The 24,515-nt window shown below is 43.8% G+C and overlaps 1 protein-coding gene across 15 annotated transcripts in view; it reads left to right on the forward strand.

Moving 5' to 3' along the window:
- The window catches only part of Tenm2 (teneurin transmembrane protein 2), a 1,501,569-nt gene that overhangs the window by 1,203,172 nt on the left and 273,882 nt on the right, over nucleotides 1–24,515 (forward strand). For all 15 annotated transcript variants that reach the window (XM_060363849.1, XM_060363848.1, XM_060363851.1 and 12 more), the window contains one exon: nucleotides 10,236–10,470. In XM_060363849.1, coding sequence (XP_060219832.1) covers nucleotides 10,236–10,470 — 235 coding nt within the window. The remainder of the gene's footprint in view (nucleotides 1–10,235; nucleotides 10,471–24,515) is intronic.

Consider the following 24,515-nt stretch of genomic DNA (forward strand, 5'->3'; position numbering starts at 1 on the left):
CTGAGCTTTGAAGTGAAAATGCTCCTGGATCCTTGATCCCCATCCTTGCCATTTAACTGGGGTGCTTCCGTCACTCGTACTGTTCATGAATGGTACAGATCAGAGCCTGTCCTCAACATTGTATATCAGAGGATGCAGCCAGAATCACAATAGTGTTTTATCTTTATTTTGGTTATTTTTCTATATTCATGGTTTAAGTGTGATTTGGGGAGGAAAGAAAGAAGGGAGAAAGGGGGAGGAAGAGAGGAAGGGGAGGAAGAGAGTGGTGGGAAAGGAACAAAATCTACACCAAAGAAAGCATAACCAAACATCTAAACATCTTAATTAAAAATTATTCTACTCTAAGGATACACACACACACACACAGTCACACACACACCATAAAAAAATAGTTTGGTCTTTGGAAAGCATTCTGTTTAATGGGTAGGCAAATAGCCAAATGATTCCCAGCTTATTTTCCAATAAGACCTTGAAAACCTATTCGATGAACTGGGATAAGAGGAGTTTACATTTTCAATGCAATTCTCTGCTTAGGAGAGTGATAATGCAGGTCAAATAACACAGAGAGTATTTTCTGCTACAGTGCAACAATCAAAACAACGTTTGGGCGTATTAATAATTTCACTCCTAAACTTCTCGACAGGGAGCTCATGGGTCTTAATAGTATTGTCAAGATCCTTAGGGCAATTGAAAAGCCCAAAATCATTACTTTCTGCTGATAGACTTTCCTTTCCCAGAGGAGCCCCAAATACCTAGGGTAATGTAGATTTATGGAAATGCTCACAGAGACTCTGCTCACATGGAACTTGGCAATAAAATGGCATCTCTTAAGAAAGGTTCTTCTCAAGCATTTCTAGTGTGTCTTTCTCTCCATGAGTGTGTGTGTGTGCATGTGTGTGCATGTGTGAGACTCAGTATCCAGTGGAGCTGACTTTATCTTAAGGAATACTTTTTGATGAATTGGAACAAGACCGAGTATGGGACATAATAAGATGATTGAGAGGCTGTGAGTAAAGTCCCTGTAGACCTGTCTGTGTGAGAACTTGACCCATTTGGGCAGGTTGACCCCAGCACCATAAGTATTCACTATTAAATGCTTAAGACATGACAGCTGTTGACTGGACACCCAAGTCTGGTTTCTCTTTCCCCTGTCTTCCATGAGCCCCTGCCTGTACTCTGCTGGCTTTGAGATGGCCAGCAATAGTCCTCTCTTCTCAGCATATCCATACCCATCCACTAGAACAAATCACAGGCTTCTTCTTAACCCCTCTGCTTCTGGCCTGTACCTGGCAGTCTCCATCTGGAGAATATAAGCAGCATCAGGGACCTGCCACGAAGCATCACAGGAACCTACTTTAGAGAGGGGCATTTTTTTTTATCTCTTGGGGGGGGAAGTGCTATGTGGTTGTAAATGCTGTACCCATCTGAGGTCTAATTTTGATAGGCTCCAGTGGGGCTCTGCCACCAACAGACATCAGACACCATGGTCTATAAACCAGAGGGAATCTTCACTGTCATGAAATGGCTGGTCAGAACAAATTCATACAGACAAAAAAAAATGCTTCAAATTTGCCGGAGACTCCCTGAGGGAGAAAAGGGAGGGAGAGAGGGACTCAGGGAGGGAAAGAAGAGGGGGCTGCTAAGGGGTGTGGCTTTCTGAAATTAGATTAGGTACTGGAGTTGTTGCAAATCTCAGTAAATGTACTGAAGAAACGCAGACATTTCAAAGAGATCAAAGTTATTATAGCTCAAGTAGGATATTTGGAAACAAAGAGGTGGCCAAGCAGAACAAGGAACAAACACCCCAAAACAAAGCCAGGGTGGTTCAAGGTCACCTTCTCCCCTATGCTCCACAGGACCGTCCTGGCAAAAGCTTTGGGAAAAATTTAAAAAAGCTTGCCACTGAGTCCAAGAGTCCCTGATCCTTCTCCAATGACATTCTTCAAATATAACTCTCTAGGGAGTTACTTGTCCATTCCCCACTTTATCCAGAACCAGCTCTATCAGACTCTGTGTCCTCTCACCAGGAATGTGAAATAAGAGAGACAGACCCTCTTTCCCTAAAGAATTTCACTGTGCAATGTAGGACACAAGAGAGACCCAAGAGAATTTAAAGCTATTGGGGTTTCTAACTAAGATGTATTCAGTATATAAAGCCACCTCCCAGAAGAGGCACAGGTATGTTACAGTTTATGACACATGGAAAGGGGAAACTTACGCTATCGGACCAGCTTGCCCCTCAGTTGCCTCGGTTTTAAAAGAGAAAACAGTGCCCGCTTCTGGACAGTTGTGTTAAGTGAGATGACCTATGCAGAGATCTCAGCACATAACTGCAACTTGTTGAGCATGTGCACTCACTCCTTCTTAAGGATTGGAGTTGGTCCTCCATCCTTACTCGCACATGAGCAATGGGAGAGCTGTTGAAGCTTTGCTTCCTAAACCTGCAGATAATTGCTACTCATGCTGTGACGTTGTCTGTTGACATGAGGAACAAATGCGCTTGCCATGATTTTTGACTCTGGGGTCATATATTTTATGTAACCATTTCCTGTCCATGAGCATAGCCCCTGGATTCCCTGGTCCTCTACTCACACTGAGGTAGTCCTTCCATCAAGGATACCACCCCCTCGGATAGGACAGTGTGTCCCGCCTGCTGAAAGACATTAACCAGAGGCGGTGCTGGGAGCCTGAAAAGGCAGTGAACCTCAGCTCACTTCATCCTTCCTTTTTGTTTTCCTTTCTTCTTCTGAAGAGCTGAGGCCCAGGCTTTCTGCACTGGTGGCCAGCTCTATGAAGTACTGCAGATGGTTTTGCCTGGCTTGGAAAGCCAGCAAGACCACACACATGGGTCAGGAATAGAAAATACGTGTCCATTCTTTAGGGGTAAATCATTCAGTAGACACTAAGGCGGGGGGGGAGGAGGGGGTGAGCTCAGTATCCAAATGACCCTATATTTAGAGACAAATCGGGAAATCTCTTGGCAAACACAGGGGGAGGCTGGATTTGGACGATCCCTCCATCCATCTGTCCCTAGGGTGTTGGCAGAGTGCCTCAGGTCAGAACAGGGCAGGACAAGCCAGGACGGAGCTTGCCCTTGGTTCTGCCTCTGTAGACCTAATTGCAGCTCATCACTCAGAGGGAGGGCTAGGAGGGCCTCCGGGAAGGCACAAAAAGACTGCGCACTGCAACTTGGTTGCTCTGGCCTATTTCTCCTGACGCAAGCAGCAGACAGAGGCAGTGTAAAGGGTGGGGGAGGAAGGTTCTCTCCAATGTCTCATAGATTTGACCATGCCATTTAAGCACGTAAGCACACAAACTAAGTCAAGCTAGGTTTCTTCTGTATTGCTAGGTACACAGCATCAGGGCTGTGGTCTAGTCCCTTCCCTTGTGAACGCACTCTGGCCTTATGTTCCTTTGTACACGCCTAGGAGAGGAAAAAAGCATGGGATCAAATGCCACCTGTGATTGGTGTTTTTGTTTGTTTGTTTTGGGTTTTTTGTTTTGTTTTGTTTTTTACTAAGTTGTGTGACTGGACGTATATTGCTTAACTGTTCTGAGCCTCCCTCGTGGTATCCGTATCATGAAGATGACGAGTTACATATCCCATAACAGTGAGTGGGAATACAGCGGAATCATGCGCGTTTCACATGTGGCTCAGCACAGACACAGTAGGGGGACTTAATTCACAGTAACCCCAGCCAGTGTTATCACTTTGTTGTCAATGGCAACACTTGTATCGCATATGGAAACCAATCGTTTCAAGTTCCAAGTCAGAGCCACATTCTTGGGACTGCCTCTCTCGAAGTCAGGGGCCATGCACTGAGTCTGCTCTCTTACAGGCTGTATTTAAAGTCAGCAGGGCCTGGGCTTAGGAACTTTGCCTCTATACATTTCCTGAGTCCCTCCCTCTAAGATCTGCCAGCCCAAAGAGCCAGACAATGGTGCCAACGTGTCCCAGGAGGTGCTCATTATATTCCCCGTGGAGCCTAAGTTACTGTGGTTTCTATTGCCGTTTTCTGTATCACTGATTATATGAGCTATATCATGCATATTGTCACAACATATATGAGTAGCTTGCTAAATGCCAAGAATTTGGCTAGGTTACTTATTTCTATTATATGTAGTATGTGAGTGTGAGTGTGTGTGTGTGTGTGTGTGTGTGTGTGTGTGTGTGTGTGTAGGTCAGTAAACAGCCTTTAGGAATCACTCCTCTCCTTCAACCATATGGATCCTAGGTCATCATGGTTGGTGGCTGAACCATCTTGCTGGTCCAAGATTCCCTATGATAGCATCACATATAATTTTCTTAATGGTCATGTAAGCGAGGGAAACCTACTATGCCCATTCTACAGATAAAGACACAGACTTGGAAATGCAGAATATGCCTTTTCAGTGGTTATGTTTCTAGCACCTGATCAGGCAGAATCAAGTCCGATAGTAAGCCCAGTTGTCTTCCAATGAACTCCACTCCCCTTTCTTAGCCCTAACCACAGCCCTAACCACAATCTTCCCCATAGTTCCCCCTGGCTCCCACACAGGGTCAAAATGAACAACATCCTGGTGCCAATTTGCATCAACCAAAGATTCCAGAGTTTCTGCCAAGACCATCGCTATTTCTAGCATCTTCAAGTTGTTGTCAGGATTCAGCATGCTTGAAAGAGGTGGGTCTGTACAAGGCAGAGAGTTCGTAGTCAATTTATCATCTCAGGGACTGAGAGGGATGAAGACCAACTGTGGGCATGTCAGCACGAGAATGAGTGATTTATCAGCAGGCAGACAGGCCCCTACTTTTAGTTTTTTTTCTTGCATGCACTTTATCATTCTTTTTAATCACCAAGAAAAATTGGTACCTACTATAAGGCAAGACAAGGCTGTCTTCATTGGTCCCTGCCCTCCCACACCTCTGCACCTTCTCCCTGTGCAAGAACAGGCCAGGCTTGAAGGCCTCCCTCGACTGTTTATATAAGCAGAGTACAGTAACCACAGCCAGTCATTAACCGTTGATTTCCTTAGTTTAGCTAACCTTTAAAAAAAACGTTCCCTTTATGTTATCTGAAGTGTAGGCTGCGGCTTGCCTCCACATGTGTTTGGGCAACTTTGCCAAAGTCAACAAATGAGGGAACCATGTGCAAAAACTTCAGTCAGTAGCTGTATGCTGGTACTGATACCATAACTCAGGCCTGCTTTCGTCTTCTTAAGTCAGCCCAGAAGCCCTTAGGACAAAGTGCACAGCTGGTGTGTGTATCAGAATCAACCAGCGACAAGTGTCCCAGGAAAAGCCTAGACAACAGCAGCACAGGCTGTCACAGGGGAGTCGGCAACATACATCCACCTTCCAGGGTTTGCACATGTGGGAAGGAAGCATCATTCCTGGAAATCCGGGAAGTTTTTCTAGGACACTCAACTTTTTCCGTTCTTGATAAAGACCCGATAATACAGATCCTTTTTCTGAGCGTGAAAGGCCACTCAGAAGCTAAAAATAACTTCTGGTTCTCATTGTTAATTATTTTGTTCTATTTTTGAGACAGGGTCTTGCTATGTAGCTTAGGCTGGACCATCCTGAGTTTCAGCTTAAGCCCATCAAGTGCCATGTTAATCAGTACAAGGCTTCAAGAACAATTGCCTTTTGCCCACTAAGGGCATACCTGGCAGCCTGCTACTCTATAAGCACTTACCTGCTGCAGTTATTTGTACTTAAATTGGATTATTGTGTAGTCTGGCATTTGTCTTCTAGGAGAAACATCAATAATACGCATATCAAGCCAACCCAATAAATGTCTGTAACTTAAGAATGGACATCATGGTTCATCCACAAGGCTGGTTTCCTCATTTCCATGTCATCACCAACTGGAGCTACCCATCACTTTAGAAAAGGGCTTCCCTTGTCCTTGAGTATCTTGGAAAACAGTCTTGGACAGAGGATAAGCATCAACTGATAGCCATTGTTTAAAACTTAGCAAATGGAAAATCTTCCTAAGCAGCAGATCCCAGAATGTCTGTGATGAAAGCTGGTGAATGCAGAAGGTGCCTTTGCCACAACACTCACAAGGTGCCCAGGTCAAACTGAGAGTCACCGAAACAGCAGAATAAAGGATCAGAAACACAATGACTGTGGCATCAAAGGCCATTGCTGCATTGGGTAATAGCTCCCATCGAGGGCACACTAGAGAAACAGCCAAGAACATGCACTTCTGACCTGTTGTTGTGACAGGAGTCATACTCATTTTGATTCTGGGTTTTGCCTCAAGAATCTAGAACACTACAACATAGTGACTGAGTTTTCATAGTATTCACAATGAAGCTTACTGACCTGGGATCATTGACCAGGATAGCTGAAGTCTGGATTACTCTAAATCAGTGGTTCTCAACCTTCCTAATGTTGTGACCCTTTAATACAGTTCTTCATGTTGTGGTGACCCCCAACCATAAAATTATTTTGTTGCTACTTCATAACTACAATTTCACTACTGTTAGGGATTGTAATGTAAATATATGATCTGCAGGATATCTGATATGTGACTCCCCAAAAGGGGTCTCACCCCACAAGTTGAGAACCACTGCCCTAAAGGCTCAAACCTGGGCTCCTTTGGAGCTACAATTTGTCTTACCCATTGTCTTTCATCCCCAAAAGAACTAAAGTGTTCTCTGCATGTGAGTTTGTGTATTGGCAGGCCATTGGAGTAAGCATGTTCAGTGCCTTCATCCTTTCTCACATCACCAGAATCCTAGTGGATCATCATTGCTATTTTCCACCCTTTGGTACATGCATAAAACTTAAGTCTCAGACCTAACTGAGACTTAAACTGTGCTCAGGTTTCTACAACTAGAAAACGACAGCCTTTCACAATAATTATGCAATAATTCTTTAGTTTTTTCTCTCGGCTTCCAACTAAATGTCCATCCCACTCATTCCTTCATCACTCTGTGTTGCCTGGTGGTAGCATAACTGCTCTGTGCAGTACCATTATTAGTCTTTCCTGTGAACCTAGCTGAAAATATGGCCACTGGAAAGGTGTATACATGAGCAACTGCAGCCAGCATTGTTGATAGGAGCACTGGTAGCAAAAACCTTTCCTTTAGTAAGGTGCAAAACAACCTTTTTGTTTTCATTGCTGTCGATAATCTATTTGAAGTGAAATAGCACATTGCTTCACAGAAGGGTAGAGGGAATGAAGAACTGAGTGTTCTTTCAGCTTCCCCTACTCTTATTTCTCTCGTTTCCTCCCCACCCAGAAAGTTCTAAGCCTTCCTTTTAAGAGAACTGGAAAGAGACTCTTGACCTTTCTTTCAATTAACGTGGGTGCTCACTTTCCAGGTACGTAGAACATACCACACAGCAGTCTAACTCATTCTTTCCTTGACCCAGGCATTACCCTTGGAGACCTCTCTCTCCTCTCTCTCTCATACACACACACACAAAACCACAAGAATTCCACCCACTCCCAACGCAGATGGACAGTGAAGCCAAGGCCCCACAGCTGGAATAGGCAAGGGTAGCTCTCCTGGGTTGAGCAGACAGGAAGCGGGCAGGTCTGGGAACTTGTTCAGGGAATTAAATTCCTCACTTGGCCTCTTTGTACTTGGAGAGTGTGTGGTCCAGAGTGCTGAGGGTAGGAGCTGGGGCCAGAGGAAGATAGAAAGTTAGGGCTCAGAGAAGGGAGTGTGGATTCTCACCTCTACACTGGCTCATCTCATCTTCCCCGGGCAAGTCTCTTAATTGCTTAACTAATGGGGAATAATGACACCACTTGGATGGGAGTTGAGAAAGGGGGGGGAAAGGGAGGCATGAGAATTCATTAACCCTGTGTGAGGGGCTTGGAGAGGGCCTCTGAGAGATCATTATTACATCATTTTGCCCCTTTCCCGCCTCTTCCCACTAATAGGAGACAGACAAATGCTAAATAACTATGTAATAATACATTTCTAGTCAGACAACAATGCCAGCATATGTAATAGCCCCGCTACAGCTATGAAACTCCACCAAAGATGTATTTAAGGTGTCACTGCTGCCTAATGTAAAACATGAATTACAGGTTCATTTGGAGGACACGATTTAAAATCTATACAACTGTACTGTGGCATTTCCCACTGGGTTTTAGCTTTAGTTGTCTTTTTTTCTGAACATTAAAAAAAAAAAATTCCCCAAGTAATTTCAACCCAGAGACTCTAACTCCCAGGAACAAGTTTTCTCTATTCTTTTCCTTTCTGTTTTCACTGGTGGTGATGGTTCCAAACCTATCTTTTTGACATGTTGTCTTTCCTTCGGAATGCTTCTATGGGCTTCACAGGAACCCCGGAATGTAGATTACACCTTTCGGAGATGTAGCCTGGCCACATAAGGAGACAAGTAGTTGAAATTTGTGTCAAATTGCTTGTTTAAATGACTTGAGCCAACTTCTTAAAGCCAGGACGGCAGGGGCTGGGGATTTTCAAAGTTGGCATGGGCCAAAATGACAAGGCTCAGCAGTCACCTGGTGAGCTGCCAACACTGACTGGAGGCTTCAAAAAATAGACTTTCTCAAAGGACACAAATTAAAAGTCATGTTTCGGCATCCATTAAAAGGAAATTATAGACTTACATCGCGTAGTCTACTGCTTTTGCTTTCGTTATGTTTCAAATACTGCATCGTGCAGATGGAGAAGTGGTTGCTATGCAAGCCTGGGACAGGGCTATCCTGAGTAGGGATATTTACAGGAGGACCTTTCCAGAGGTAGAGCTCTCACGCGAGCTTTTCCTCTACAAGGATAGAGGATTTCGGTCTTTGAAAGATAGGATGTGATTTGAAGCAAGGATTGTGATTTTAAAATATCGACCCTTGACCTTCAGCAGACTCTGTCCACAGAACTTAGCTCTTGATGGAGATCAGCTCTCAGAGAGGGCTCGCAGACTCTCATTTTAAACAAATGTATACGCAGGCATATATATGTCTTCCTACCTATTTATTTATTTTTCTATCTGTCTATTCATTTATTTTGACTTGTCAACTTCTCAAGAACCCAGAAAACTTCCTCCAAAAGTACAGATCCTCAGTGACCCCTACAGAACTAGGAGACATGTTTGCTTTTACCTCACGGTAGCACTGACCTTGATCCTCTGAAGAATACTTCCTGCCCACAACGGTTCAGCCCGGTCAGCAACTGGAATGCTTCATTTCCTGCCTGGTCACTACCATGATGGAAATGCAGCTGTAAATGCAAGCCCCCGCCCCCCCCCGTCTGTGTGTGTGTGTGTGTGTGTGTGTGTGTGTGTGTGTGTGTGTTCCATGCCTCAGTTATCAGTACTCACCATCCACCTCATTTGAGACAGTGTCTTTTGATGTTTGCCACTCTATAGGCTCGGCCAGCTGCCCTGAGAGTTTCTGGGAATTCTCTTTTCGCTGCCTCCCATCTCTCCATAGAAGGGCTGCGCCTGTAGATGAGCACCATTGTGTCTGGCTTTGCATATGTTCGGGAAATCTGAATCCAGATCCTTATGCTTACACAGTGAATACTTCACCCACTCAGCTGTCTCCCTGGCCCAGTAACCATTTTTGATTGACACACAATAATTGCACAGATTTATGGGATACAATGTAATGTACTGTGATAATCAAATCCAGGTAGTTAGCATACCTGCCACCTGAAACACAGCATTTCTCTGTAACGAAATGTTCAAGAGACATCCCTTTAGTGGGAATATGCTTTACTGTTGGCTATAACCACTTGAAGTTGCGGAAGAACCCCAGATATTGGCCCTCCTACGTAACTGCCTGTGCCCCCTGTCCAAATTCTCCCTGTCTCCCTCCTGTACAGCCTCTCATAACCATGATTGTATCTTCTACTTCTACAAGAACAGCTAGGTTGTTTGTGGCTTGCTTTAGAGAACATAAGTCTTTCCATTTTCCCAGGATGAAAACTTGTCACAACCAGAATCAGCCTTGAGTGTGTTATCTCTTCTATTACAACATCAGCTAACTCAGGTGGCCATTCATCCCTTGTCCCCTTGGCTTTTCTAACCTCAATCCCCTCTGCTCTCTAACTGATGCATATTAATAAGCATGAATTAAAGCACAGTACTCATCTGCAACGAATAACACTGGGGTGTTCTATGCAGCCCCACCTGAAATCTCTGGTTTGTGGATTTCAGTCACTATAGGCATTCGGACTCCGGCTGCAAAGCCCACCTCTCAGGTGCAGAGTTCCTGAGGCTGGAATCTTACAGGTACTGACAGCTGTTTCTCCTTCCTCTCTTCCAGGCCCTCCGAACCACCACAGCCAGTCAACTCTGAGGCCCCCTCTGCCACCCCCTCATAACCACACGCTGTCCCATCACCACTCTTCCGCCAACTCCCTCAACAGGAACTCGCTGACCAATCGGCGGAGCCAAATCCACGCCCCGGCTCCAGCACCCAATGACCTGGCCACCACGCCGGAGTCCGTTCAGCTTCAGGACAGCTGGGTGCTGAACAGCAACGTGCCGTTAGAGACTCGGTAAGTCCCTGTTCCCACTCTAAGTCACCTGAGTCGCGGGGCTCTGGGTGGCTCTGGGTTCCGGTTGGAGAGGCAGCATGAGGAGACAAGCTTGACACCTCCTTATCCCTTGGTAATTTGACCCTGGACAGTAGGTTGATCAGTATTTCTTTGTTCACATGTGCCTCCTTTTAATGCTTGTTTACTTTCTTAGACAGCTCTTGTGTACCCAACTAATAGAATTAGCATAACATATTTTTACTCAAAGGCTCATGGGAAACATGCTTATAAGGGTATATTGACTGAATGCTGCTGATAAATTATGCATTTGGCCTTTCTTGAAGTAATAAATGAAGACTCATTTGAAATTAAGTGTTTGGGGAGACCTTGAAAACAATCCCCGATTCCAGACTGACAGAAGTCTAATTTTAATTTATATTTCAGCCAACCTGCTGGCCCACTTTACTCCCTCCTGTACACACTAACAGCTTGATGGCTCTGGGGCAAACGGGGATGTGGAAAAAAAAACAAACAGCAAAACGGGGAGGCACTTGTGTTAGGAAGGAAGGATCTGGAAATTATTCCCAGGTCTGGCTTTGTTTTGCTTTTCTGTGCTTCTGTCCTTTACCCACTTTCACTTCTGGTCTTCTTAAAAACCATGCATGCCTCAGAAAGAAGACCCTGGGGACACAGTGTGGCAGACAAGACTGCAATTGACAGGGAAGGCCATGATTGGTCTGATACTGCAGAACCTGGGGCTCCGCCCCTAGACATGGTCTTGGTTTGTGAGCTCCAGTTGTTTGCTTCTCTGAAAGAGCCACAGAGGCGTCCATTTGTGTGGATCCTTCAGAAAATTCGCAAGTCAGTTTTAAACTTTAATAAATTTGGGTTTGAAGAAGAAAAACAATCTGCAGTGTTCCTGGGAATGGCCCGTAGATTTTCTGCACGTGGCTGGAAGCAATTTAGAAAGCAGTAGCATTTGGAGTGGCTGCTCATCTATGCCTTCTTTAAATTTTAAAAAGTGAGATCTTGAGCATCAGCATACAGCATGCCCTTGCTACTGTATGCACACTAAACTTTAATTTTATTTTTTGACTGTTAACACATTCTTTTTATCTATGCCTACAACCCTAATCTCTAAAGCTTAAAAGATGTCAAGGCAGTAAAAAAAATTACCTCTATGAATTATACAAAATAGATAATTGTTAACATGTGCAATAATGCAGCACTCTCCCCATAGCCATGCCAGAAGCTACTGGTCAACCAAACTGGAGGAGACTTTCTAGTCTTCTAGCTGTGGATGAAATTGGTTGGTTTCCCAGGAGGCTTATTTTGAAGAACCACTTCTAAAAAAAATGCCCCAGTGCTAAGCATATGGTCAAAAGGACCCACAAAAGCACTAGGTCACTTGCCACTGTCTTGAGGTGATCTCTCTCAGAACCTGTTCTGCACTCTCTAGAGTGCTTCTGTGGAGCCCTTGTACAAGTAGCATTTCTCCAAGGACGGGTAGTCTTCAGTGATGTGCTTGGAAAAGGCAAGTCAAAGACGAACTCTGCACTTAGACAGGCTCTCCAAAACCTTGAAGTCTATCTGAAAGAAAAGACAAGTGAGAGCAGTTCCCAGATGTTCTTTGATCAGTATATTGAAGATCCAAGGACTAGAGAATGAGAGTGTCTGGCCTGGGACTGGGGTGACTCCCAGAAATCAAGCCAAATCCAGCCTTCACAGGTCTGAGTGGAGAGAACTTGAATGTACAGTAGACTAGCACATGAAAACTTTAGCCTGTATCCACAGCACTTTTGGAATCTATTTTATTATGGCAGGGGAGTGTAGCTCAGATTTTGAGGACTAACCTTATAGAAGTAAGACTCTGAGTCCAATCCTTCAGACTGAAATAAACACACACAGACTAGGGAGATGGCTCTGACGAGTCAGTAAAGCGCTTACTGCAAAAGCATGAGAGCCTAAGTTTGGATCCCCTGGGCTCATGCAAAAGCCAGGCATGGTAGTGCTTATCTACAGCCTCAGCACTGAGGGTAGGAATGGAGGAGGCTGAAGGATCCTTGAAACTCGCTGACTAGCCCGCTTAGTTGATAGTGCATTCCAGGCCTCAAAAGCTAAGGTGAAAGGCAGTTGAGAAAACTGCCCATAGAAAAACAGAGCCAAAAACCCTGAGATTATGGGACCCTGCAGAGACTGATACTCCAACCAAGGACCATGCATGGAGAGGACCTAGACCACCTGTTCAAAGGAAGCCCATTGACTGCTCATTTTCCAAGTGGGTTCCCTAGTAATGGGAACAGGGACTATCTCTGACATGAACTCAGGGACTGGCTCTTTGATCACCAACCCCTGAGGGTGTGCAGCCTTGCCAGGCCACAGAGGAAGACCATACAGCCAGTCCTTATGAGACCTGATACTCTAGGGTCAGATAAAAGGGGAGGAGGACCTCCCCTATCAGTAGACTAGGGGAGGGACGTACAGGGAGAAGAAGGAGGGAGGGTGAGATTGGGAGGAGATGAGGGGGCTACAGCTGGGGTACAGTGAATAAGTTGTAATAAATAATAAATAAATTTTTAAAAAGAAAAACTGCCCAGCATCAACCTCTGGCCTCCACTCACAGCTAAACAAGCACATGCATATGCACATATACACAAACACACAAAAATGCACACATGTGCACACAAATACCCACATAAAATTAAATAAATAACATGAATCAGCATAGCATGTAATTTCAACAGAACTGTGGTTTTATTGGCTCAACTTTTATAAAAGGAAAGGAGAAGGAAGTTAAAAAAAAAAAAACACCAAATCTATTTAAAGCAATGTTAAATTTCCCTTTGGTTATCAGATAGGTGTTGGATTCTCAAGAACAATGTTAGATACTGGGTAGGTCATGAATAAAATGAACACACTCCTCTCTAAACTCTCACACAACCCAAAGAAGGGGTTAAACACATAAGTAGAAAGCACTATATATACATATATATATATTACACATAATATAGTACATATAAAAATAGATAATTAGAGTATGAAAGTCACAGTACTTATCACAAAAAGTTTCACAGATGAAAACCCCTTAGACTTGCATTTTGAGGTATAAGTAAGGGTCTACCAAGTAGAAAAATAGAGAAAATCCAAGCCCGGTTGTGTATTATTTGCTCTCATGGCCACCATTTTTTATAATGTCATAGCAACTGAGAACTAAACAAACTTACTCACCCACATGCTAAAACAGTGCGATTTAGGAAGCAGTGTTTTCTTCCCCATGGGGAGTATGATAGCAGGTAAGAGAGTTCTTGGTAGGGGTGTGATGTCACAGGTGTTGGTATGATATCACACGTGTGTTCACCACACCTCTTTGATACTAAATAAGACTCAGTTAATCATGTCCCAGAGAAAGAACCATTGAAGGTGAGGTGTTCTGGAGGCTGACTGTGAGGTAGTCACGAATTGAGAACACGAAGTGGAAATTTACTAACAGCTTCATGACCTCCCCCCCACCCCAGTCATTCCAACTTCTGGGAGTGATGGAAGAGCTCCTACTTTAGAGGAAACGAACAGGGATCCTGCCATCCCCAGAGAGGCTCAGCCAAACCCCAGCATTACTTTTAAACCTGTGGAAACAGGTTCTTGCCTCTTACTCAGAATTGTGTATTGATGCCCCTACCAGACATAAAGAAGGCTATAAAAAAAATGCTCCGGAAACCATCTAGTATTTTTCTTTTTCTTTTTCTTTCAACCTAAATAATTGGAAGTGCTGCTTGCAAAGGCCACAGAAATATAGGACGTGGCTAGGGAGATGGCTCAGTCAGTAAAGGGTTTGCTATGCAAGCATGAAGACCTGAGTTCATGTAAGAGCCAAGACTAGCAGTGGGTGCTCATAATTCTGGCACTGGAGAAAGAGAGACTGACGGATCCCTGGAGCTCAATGGCCAACTAGTCAGGCCATAGTCATGAACTCCAAGTTCAGTGAGAGACCCTGCCTCAAAAAATGAGGTAGAGAGTGATTGAGGGAGATACTCAGCATCAATGGCTGGCTTACACACGCACACACACACACACACACACACACACACACACACACCAGAAAGAGTAAGGAGAGCTGCCTAAATCTAGAGCTGAACACGTAGAAATCGCAGAAAGAGTGCCCTATAGAAATGTTAGTTCCATTAGGGCACTACTGAAGTCAGTTTATGTGTGAGCTATAATAAGCAAGCATTCAACCAAGTGGATCACACCCCCAATGCCATGTAGCCACAAAACCCAAGCACGTGACAGAAAAGCCTCAGTATAAGCAGCCTGGACAATAAATCACCACCCTCCACCTTCCTCCTGCACAGTCCCCACATGCTTCTGCCTCTCACCTGTCGTCTATTCCTTCTCTGGAGAGAGACAAGGTCAGGAATCTTCCTAAGAAGTGTCACAAGTCAGCTGCTTTTGTCTAAAACAGTAGCAGAGTCTCAGCAGCAGAATTCCACTTCCCCTCAGTGCTTTGCTGAAATGAGCTTCTCCAAATCTGTCTGTGTAGCAGGTGACCGAGGAGAATCCCTAAGCAGGGTAAATCTTCCCAGATTCTGAAACCTCGGAAACCCTGATTTTAATCATTCACATCATCAAGTTATAAACAAGTTTGCAAGTTGCTTTACAAGATGGCCACCTAGTATTCATTCTAGAAACACTTACGAGAAGGCCTACTATGTGCCAGCCACTGAAAACTCAAACACACAGAGAGAGAGAGAGAGAGAGAGAGAGAGAGAGAGAGAGAGAGAGAGAGAGAGTAAGCTTTGCCTTACAGAAATGCTAGACAGGATAAAACAGAACCAACAAATGAATAAACGAATGTCTCTTCCATCGTGAAAGTGGCAAGTGCTATGAGAGGTAAAGAGAAGTCAGACCCATAACAAATGGGCATCTGTAAGGCTTACAGAGAGTTCTAGGGCTAGGGAGATTGGCTTATGGGTAAAAGCATTAACTGTACAAGCCAGACACCTGATCCCCGGAACCCACTATACCAGGCTTAGTCGCAAGCATCTGTAATCTCAGCATGCCTGTGGGAAACTGGAAGTGGGGACAAGAAAGCTCTAGAAGCTCTTGGGCCAGTTAAACCATCTTACACAGCAGTGAAGGAAACCATGTTCCAAAACAAGGGACACACACACACACACACACACACACACAGGAGAGGAGGAGATGGAGAGAAGGAGCGGAGGAGAGAGGGAGGAAATAAAGTGAGAGGGAAACACTGGAGTGCCAGGTAAAGACTGCAAGCTGGAAAAGCAGGCAAGGACATGATGAACAGGACTTTGGACAATGATAAAGATTGGGGACATTCCCCCACGGTAAAATGAAAAGTTGCTGAGATGATTTAAGCAAGAGAATAAAATCCAAAGATACCCTCGACTACAGGTTCAATTGGGAGAAAACCACCATTGCTGAGGGGAAAGCCAGTGCCTTTGCTGAGGGGTCCACCATGAAGGCCATAGGTAGGAGGAGGAGTCCCAGGTGGAATTGGTGATGAGCTCTTGCTCAGGTGCAGGAGTCAGTGTTCTGACTTAGAGGCTCCGTGCATCACGACTATCATTTACTAAATGAGGAGCACAGTTTGTGGTGGAATGCAGAACTTCATGAAATCAAGAGAATTATGTACAGATATTAATACTACTGCTCAACCACTTGGAACTTTCAGTACCACAAAATCATCCATTTACAAATACCATCTTGGCTGGTGTATTATTCAGAGATCGCGGTAATTGCCTCCCTTTTATAAAGTATGTTAAATTTATTCTACAGAATCATATAGGTCCTGATGTTCTTTTTCAGAAATTTCTTTCTTGCCACTTAGCTTTACACATATGCCATTTGATTGCTTAAGCCTGCATGTTACTATTCCTATTTGAAATGAAGGGAGCACTGGAGTAGGTGGGACCGAAAGATTATAAGTGTGAGGCCATCCTGGGTTACTTGTAGATACTGCTGGATTGAATGAATGGGTGGATGATTGAATTAATAAGATCCAGAACTCAAAATATTACATATCAGCCAACAGCAAATGGAAAAGCTGGGGTTTGTGCTTGTGTCTACCTGACCCCAAATGCCACGTTCTAAACCACCATGTTGTTTTGAACTAGACAAGATGGAGAATGGAAACTAGACTTATCCTAATGGAAAAGAGAAAATTAATTTACTTTATCCAAGGAGATGTTGAAATCGATGCATCGCGAGTGACATAAGATGAAAAATGAGCTATGGATATGATTGGATATAGACTGAGTGGATGTCAAAATCAGAAGCTGGGTGTGATGTAAGGAGCTCTTTGCTGCATCTTGGGAAATTAGGTTTCTCTATCTCCCAGAAGAGCTGATAAGCAATACATCTGTGACGTCACACCCTGACAAAGAGTAGAATTCGCTTCGTCCGTTGCAGCTGCAAGCCCTGCTCCATCTGATACCCAGGGCCAAGACAACTTTGAATTCAAACTTTCCTTTTATCTAGTGTCTTCCCGATTGTGACTCCTGGCACTAAGTAAGCTAGCTCACTAACGCCCTTTGTCCTCTTTAAGTGAAGGCTCTGTCTCTCCTTTCAGGGCCCCATCATTGTTGCCTGTGGCTTGATGCTGTTGCATCTCTTTGAATAAAACTTTTCCGAATGGTAATTCATCTCAGCTTCCTTTCTACCGGAGTCACCTAAAGTATCTTTATGATTTTGTCAACACAAGAAACTAGTAACAACTTGGCACGGTGAACCTGAGGTCCCCTTACACCTTCATGACAGCAGCAGCATGGGCTTCAGGAAAGCTCAGTTCCAAGAACTGCTCTACTCTCTGTGCTAGCGTCGCGATTTCTAATGATTTTAATTCCAAGGAGACCTTCACCGTATGGATAGCAAACATCTACTCAGCTACAGGTACCAGAGCTGTTCACTTGGCCAGCCTGGGAGCATCACCGTGGTCCTCTTAGCGAGGAGCCCTGGCTGGGACTCTGGTGAAGAGCTGAACACACTGTGCTTGATAAATGGCATTCAGGGAGTCTTAATTCTAGTATCAGAAAAAATCCATACTTTGTTTTTGTTTTTTGTTTTTTTTTGGTTTTTTTTTTTGTTTTTTTTTGGCCTTAAGACAAAGTCATCCTGGCCTATCTTGGGTGTTTTGTTAGTAGTGCAAATCTGGGAACCGGGGTGCAAGAGCTTTTAGTAAATAAGGTTTTCAAAGAGAAGCAGACAGATTGTTGAAACATCTCACCATGCTGAGCCCAAAAACCATTCCAGACTTGTTCTCAGATTGATTTTTCTACCGAAGGATTAATTTTCTGACAGTGTCACTGACGTGCTTGATCTTGAGAATATTAAACCAAGGTAACCTGTTTGCTTTTCTTCCCCCCCCCCCTTTTTTTTCTCCCTAATGTTTTCAAGTAAGGTTTAAAAGTAGAATTCATTCCGAGTGAACCAAATGCATTGAAGCGCTTTTCAAATCAATAGGCGGCTTGATTCTCCATATTGCTAAACATTACGCCCCTCTAAATTCTCATCAGAGGCAACATGGAAATTAATGAGACCTTTAGGTTAGCCTTTCAAGCTCAGCCTTATTTTATAGCTTTACCTTGCCTTTTTGACACCGCGCTCCTGCCTGGCCACCAGCAGCCTTTCACGTCGCACTGCACTTTAATTTTGCTGTTTTGTTAGTCTTCCTTGGAAACTGGCAGCTTATTAATCTCCATAACAGAGCTGCTCAATAGGCAAGCTCACCAGTGAGAAGCCAGGCTCTGTCTTTCTTGTTCACCCCACCTTCATCTGATGGGAGCAAGGGGACTGCTTAAAGGTGAGAGGGGAGGGTAGAGAGAAAGCCAGTTGTAAAGGGGGGGTGGGGTGGGGGGAGCACCTCATACCCCGTATTGCTTTCTGACAATCAGCAGGAAAATAAAGAGGACCTCATCTAATCCACTGCTCTGCAATTTATGGCTTGTGGTGTTAAACACACTCAGACCCATTAATAAGAAAATAAATAAGGTGTTGTGGCATGCGTGCAAATTACAAGGTGCATTAGGAAAGGCGCAAGCATTACATCTTACTCAGGACCTCTCTAGCCTACTTTCTCTTTGCAAACGTTGAAGGCAGGGGTATCCAAGAAGAAGCTGTCTCTTTACGATTCAGCCCCTTCTGTAAAATTAAAAAGTGCTAAGTTGATTAAAGCTTTGAAGACTTGAACTTCTTGCTTGCAAGTCGCCAGAGTTAAGCCTCCAGGTACAAAGGACTTTTTATAAAAATTCATCCCTCCACAGCACATGCCTTGGGGACCCAATTAAGGATGGAGGCCACCTCGTGGTCGTGCCTTGGAAGAGCAAGGCTCTGCCCCCAGTCTGTAAATGCTGAAGACTCTTTGGTTAAGTTCGCAGTTTAAAGAAACCAAGTATTTCCATCTCCCTCTGTGCTCTTTCACCCATTCAGCTAATATCAACTGTCACTCCCTTGGGGTATTTCCTGAAGTCTTCCCCTGGGATGTTTTATCTCCGATGGAGAGAAGCTTGTGGAAGCATGAGGGTTTTTGTTTTGTTTTGTTTTGTTTGTTGTAATTCTGACTTCCTCGTGATGCTTTTCTCCTCACAGAAGTCAGATAAGGCAATCTGTGGTTCTCCCAGGCAAGGGAAATGGGCTCTGCCACGTTTTTGAGGGTTCCTTTGATTTATTGGCCATAGCTTCACTTACCTGTGTGAGTTGGGATCTTGTGTCCTTAGGATTGCAATCCATCATCAGGCACTAGCCCATCACGCCCAACTGGAGCTGCGTGTGGGTGTGTTTAGAAAAACTCTCCTCGCGTGGCTTCACTGCCTCCAAGCCCACTGAGTTCATCCCTCAGTCCTCTTTGTGAATTATTCACTTTCAGAAGCCAGACCAGTGCTAAACACAAAGGTTGGCCCTTGAACTTGTTAGGTATTTTTAAATAGATTATAGGATTTTTTTTTTCTAGCTCGTGGTAACTAATTACAAAGGAGCAAACACCCTCCCCAAGTTTCTTTCATCAATACTTTAATCGTGTGTGCATAAATATAATTTATTAAATGACTTGAATGATTATATCAAAAATCTTGCTAAGTTCTTGTAATGCTTTTTTCATTTCCCATCAGCTCAGTGACTCCTTACCGTACCTGGGAACACACACGCTAAGGGCACAGGAGGCTCTGTCTGAAATGTCTCATTTGTGCTGAGCACTGGCTTAGGTGCTTTACATCAGTTGCCTGAGACAAAGCTCCACAGAGCAGATGTCCTTGTCTCCTGTCAGCATATCAGGCAAATGAAATGTAAAGTGAAAAGCCTGGGAAAAAGAGACAAAGCCCTTGGCAGACTTGGGCTCAAGTACTCACACTTGGACATTAGACGTCCATTGCAGCTTGGCTTTTCTCTGTTTCTGGCATCACTACAGGCCCTGTGAGCTATATACTTACAGTTTAGAAACCTCATTGAAAAGATGCCCTTCTTCCTAGGCTTTGGTTTTTGCTTGTCTGTTTGTGACAACGGTCTCATCCTGTAAGCTAAACTAGCCTGGAAGTCAGTTTCCAAGATGGCTCACCACAAAGGGTAGCACATAACCCATAGGCAAACATCACACCAGGAAGCAGGTGTAAAAGAAAGGGGTGGCAGCCAAAAACTCCAGATCAACCCAAATCAAACTCAGTGCTAATTCTCTCCTACCAAGCCTGAGCGCAATTACCTTCTCCTCTGGGGAGCGAGTGTAGTGGCCAGGGTAGGAGGCGGAGGAATTTCAGGGCACTGAGTTGTCTCACTTGCGTAGGCACAGAAGGAGGTTTGCAACCGAGTTCAGTGGAAGAGAAAGAGTGAGTTCCACTGACTGACTGACTGACTCCCTCCCTCCTACTTCTGATTCATCACCCTCTCCGGTTCACTTCTCAAACGTCCCATGACTTTACCTTTGAGTTCGCTCTGGCTACTTAATGCATTTTAACTTTTATTAGTCTCCTGATGTCTCTTTTAAGCTACCCTGTCTTTCCTGCAAAAGTGCTTAGATTCCACATTTTCTAATTAAAACATGCTCACTCTTTGTCTTACTAACCAGTGCTCTTTATGAGGGCTCATGATGAGAGAGTTAACTCAAAATATTCATTTCCCACCTCTTGGAAATGGCAGGAGAAGTGGTTTTACCTATGGGAAGTGGAATTACTTTGAAGAATTTTTTGGTTTTGTTTATTAACAAAGCCATGAATGGAAACCATTGAACTCCGTACCTCACGCTCACGCTGTTCTTGGTAACGCGTTTGATCCTGCTCTTGAGTAGGGTGTTTTGCAGAATCCAATCAGCTCCCTAATGAATCATAATAGATGCAATATCAAAATAGTTGGATGTTTCATTAGATTAAAAACTCATGTCATAAAATGCAGCATGGCCTGTGTTGCCAGTGGCGTTCCTCAGTTAGCACAGCACTGCAGATTAATTCAGAACTACTATACAAGGTTAGGCTAAGCTTAGTAGGGGGAAGATAGCGAGCACATGTAATCGCTCCAAGAATTTCAAGGAAATAGTGTGTGTGGTGGTGCTAACAAAGGTGGGCAAAAGATAGGAAGGTCCCCCTCGGTATGTGTCTGAGTTACTTGGGTCTCAATCCTCCCCTTGCATTTACAAAAAAAAAAAAAAAAAAAAAAAAAATCCTAAAATGAGGTCCTCCTTGGGTACATCTCCAAAATTATATGTTGTTCCATTCAGGAGAAAGGGTAAAGTTGGTCAAGCTAAAGGCAACAGATTATTTCAAAGCTAAAGGGGAATGGAGAAGGAGATTAGAACAGAAGTAGAATGGGGATGGGATTGGAGATGGGATGAAGAGGGAGAAGAGGGTGGGAATGGTAATAGGATGAAGTTTTGGAAGAGAACTGGGATGAGTACAGGAATGGGGTCGGAGATAAGAATTGATTAAAAATATAGGGATAAAGATGAGGGTGTGGATGTAGGTAAGATGAAGATGGAAATAAAAATGGAGCTCTCCCCCATAGCCCTTCACTATTTCCTACAGTGTGGTGGACTTAGGTTCCTATTTAAAGAAAAAAAATTTAAAGATTTAAAGAAAAAAAATGAAAGCATGATCACAACAAATTTTCAGGTTTCTTTTATTACAAAGTGTAGATACTCTTTTAGTTAAAAAAAAAAGAAGTATTCAATTATTGGAAAGATAGGAAGTGCATAGGAGTAATCTCTATTTCTCAATATCTATTTCCGAGAAAATACCACTTGAAGGTGTATTATTTCAAGCTTCCAAAAATGTTTATGGATGTCTAGGCATATATTTTAATAGAAATGGAACCATATACATTTCACTTAGTAAGTTTCATTTTAAGTTAATGAGATATTGTGGAAATCTTTTCGGGTAATTTCATGTAGACCTACTTCATTCCTTTTTTTAAGGCCTCTGTAATATCCCATAATGCCATAATTTATTTAACCAATGTCTTCCTGATGGACACTTGGATTGCTTTCCGATTTGTGCTATTACAAACAGAACTACAATGAAGAGTCCTGTATATGTACCTTTCTTTGCATACTTACGTGATTATGTTCAAAAGTTAAATTCCAGGAAGTGAAATTGCTAGATCAAAGGGTATATATAATATGCATTTGGAAGTTCCATAGACAGTGCCAAATTGTGCCCATCTCAATTCAGATGTTACAATCTCTCTTTAATGAACTGCATTTCTCTGATGGGCTTAAAATAAGAAGGATTTATAAAAGAAAGGATAGAATTTTATTCGGAAGGAATACACCTTCCTCCTCTATGATCTTTTGGGGAGTTGGGGTAGGGTTATTGGGACAAATTGAACCTAGGGCCTCCTACCTGCTAGACAAGCTCTCTACCACACTTCCAGGCCATGACACCCCTCCTTGCGTTCCATACAAAGCATTTGAGGAGGCATCACTGAGGTAGGGTCTGACTCATGGTCCTCCCTGAGAACTAACCCCTCACTAGTGGCTGAGCCACACTGTGGACGAGAATACACATGAACCTTTGCTGCCTCCTGTCCTCTTGTTTATAATTTGATAGTGTTTTAAATATGCCTCCTTTCCTCATCTGCCAGGCCTCTGACTATCCAGTGGGGATCAGGGAAGAATATCTTAGAGGGATGACTTAGCCAAATTTCTGCAACCCCAAGAGAAATTCCTGGTACGGTAGTGTGATTTTTTTTTTTTAAGCCATTACAGGAGAGCTTGTAAGGAAGGGCTTGAGAATCCAGTTTAAAAGAAAAAAAAAAAAAAAGATGGCTTCTTTTGTGGCATAGCAATGTGAGGGCTCGGTCTATAAAATGTCCTCAGGCCAAACTTACATAGTTATTTTGTCTGAAACTCTGATTTTATGCTAAGTATGGATTCTTTTTTAATTTCCCACTTATCATCGGTGACCTCATTACCAGACACGTGCATAAGGCTTTGGCTTAATTCAGCCAACATTTTGGAGGTTCTGTGAGTGACCAAGCATAGTGAGAAAAGCCTGGAGTCGTAGGAAAAGCATATGCCTTCTCTTGCTGTGAGTTGTGGCTAGTGGGAAAAGGCAAGAACAGGAGCATTCTATTGGAATGGAATGGTGTAGATGGATGTGGTCTCACAAAGCTCTGTGGGAGCTTCGGGGTGGTGGAGGCACACACTGGTGGCTGCCTAAGGAAGCCTGGATGGAGAGATCACTTTTATTAGAGAGTGAAAGTCTCAGTCTCACCTAAAAGGCATCTCTGGGCAGTACACAAAACAAACAAACAAAAAAACAAGCAACAACAAAAAAAACAAAACAAATAACAGTATTTGGATAGGATGAACCAGGTCTTAGGAGACAATGCTACAGAGGCTTCAAGGCCGCATCTAAGGCTCAGACACACTCTGTAGGGTAAGGGAACTGGTGTGTTACAGTCAGGTTTCCTGTGCAAAGAAAGGGTGCGATTGACCTAGGAAGGAAAGAAGTAATAGAAATCCTGAAGCTAACCAGAAATCTCGTGTTTGACAAAGGCAGGCAGGAGGACAGGGGGTGAGAGAGAGGGAGGAAAGATGAAGAATAAAGCCAGGACAAATAAAAAGAAAGCAATGTTTGAAGTAGGCAATGCGTGGGATTCGTGAGTAAGTATCTCCGTCACAGCAATGGCTAACAATTATGTTGAGGGCCTACTCAATGTCAAGCACATGGTAAGCCCCATTTAATCTTCTCCATATCTCTAAATATTTGCCTTTGAGCAAAACTAATATGTAACAATGCCAAAGGCTGCACAGGTTACAGGCAGAGTCACCAGGCTCTGAACCCCATATATTGCCAACAGTTACCCAGTAGTCACGGCCCTAACCAGCCTCCCCGAGGCGGCAAGTGCCCGGCAAGCTTGCTGCTGACCTGACCTCACTCTGCTTTCTCACTTCTTCACCTTGCTACCACGAAACGCAGACATTGCTTTTCGCATAACTGCTTAACCCTCTCGTCTGGAAAAACCTAAGAGTTAGAAAGAACCCCAGTTCAACTGCGAACCTTTGAGGCTTCAGCAGAACCAGTTCCCCCCACCCCACATACACACACACCAGACTTGCCTTCAGGTTTTACTTAATTCTGAGGCTTGCAAAGAAAAAGCCCTCAGGCAGGCACCTGCCTCTTAGTCTAACATCCCACCTTTCTGTCAGATGGCTTTCAATTCACCATGCCTCGGCATGTCCACCCGCATCTTCGTCAAGATTTTCAAGATGGCACTGACAAGCTTTTCGGGTACTTAAGGCAAACTTCTATGACAGTTTTCCTTGACACCTGAATTTTTAGGAAGCCTTGCCCCAGAGTCTCGGGAAACCCACCACTAAAGAAACCAGATAGCTTTCAAAGACGCCTCCTTTTCACACCCTCTTCCTTGATACTTGCTCTGTGGCGGGGATGCCTCAGGATCCCCTGAGAGTGTACTAAGCGCCACGGCCATATTTTCATATTGATGCTAAATGCTGGGTGCCTTATTTAATGGCAGGTTTTTTTTTTTTCTTCCTCTTCTTGACAACTGAAATGTATGGATCTGCTTGGAGCATTGTCAGTGAGTGTGTGGCTGGCCTACAAACA

The sequence above is a fragment of the Meriones unguiculatus genome, chromosome 11 (assembly GCF_030254825.1).
Source record: "Meriones unguiculatus strain TT.TT164.6M chromosome 11, Bangor_MerUng_6.1, whole genome shotgun sequence".
NCBI classification, from domain to species: Eukaryota; Metazoa; Chordata; class Mammalia; order Rodentia; family Muridae; genus Meriones; species Meriones unguiculatus.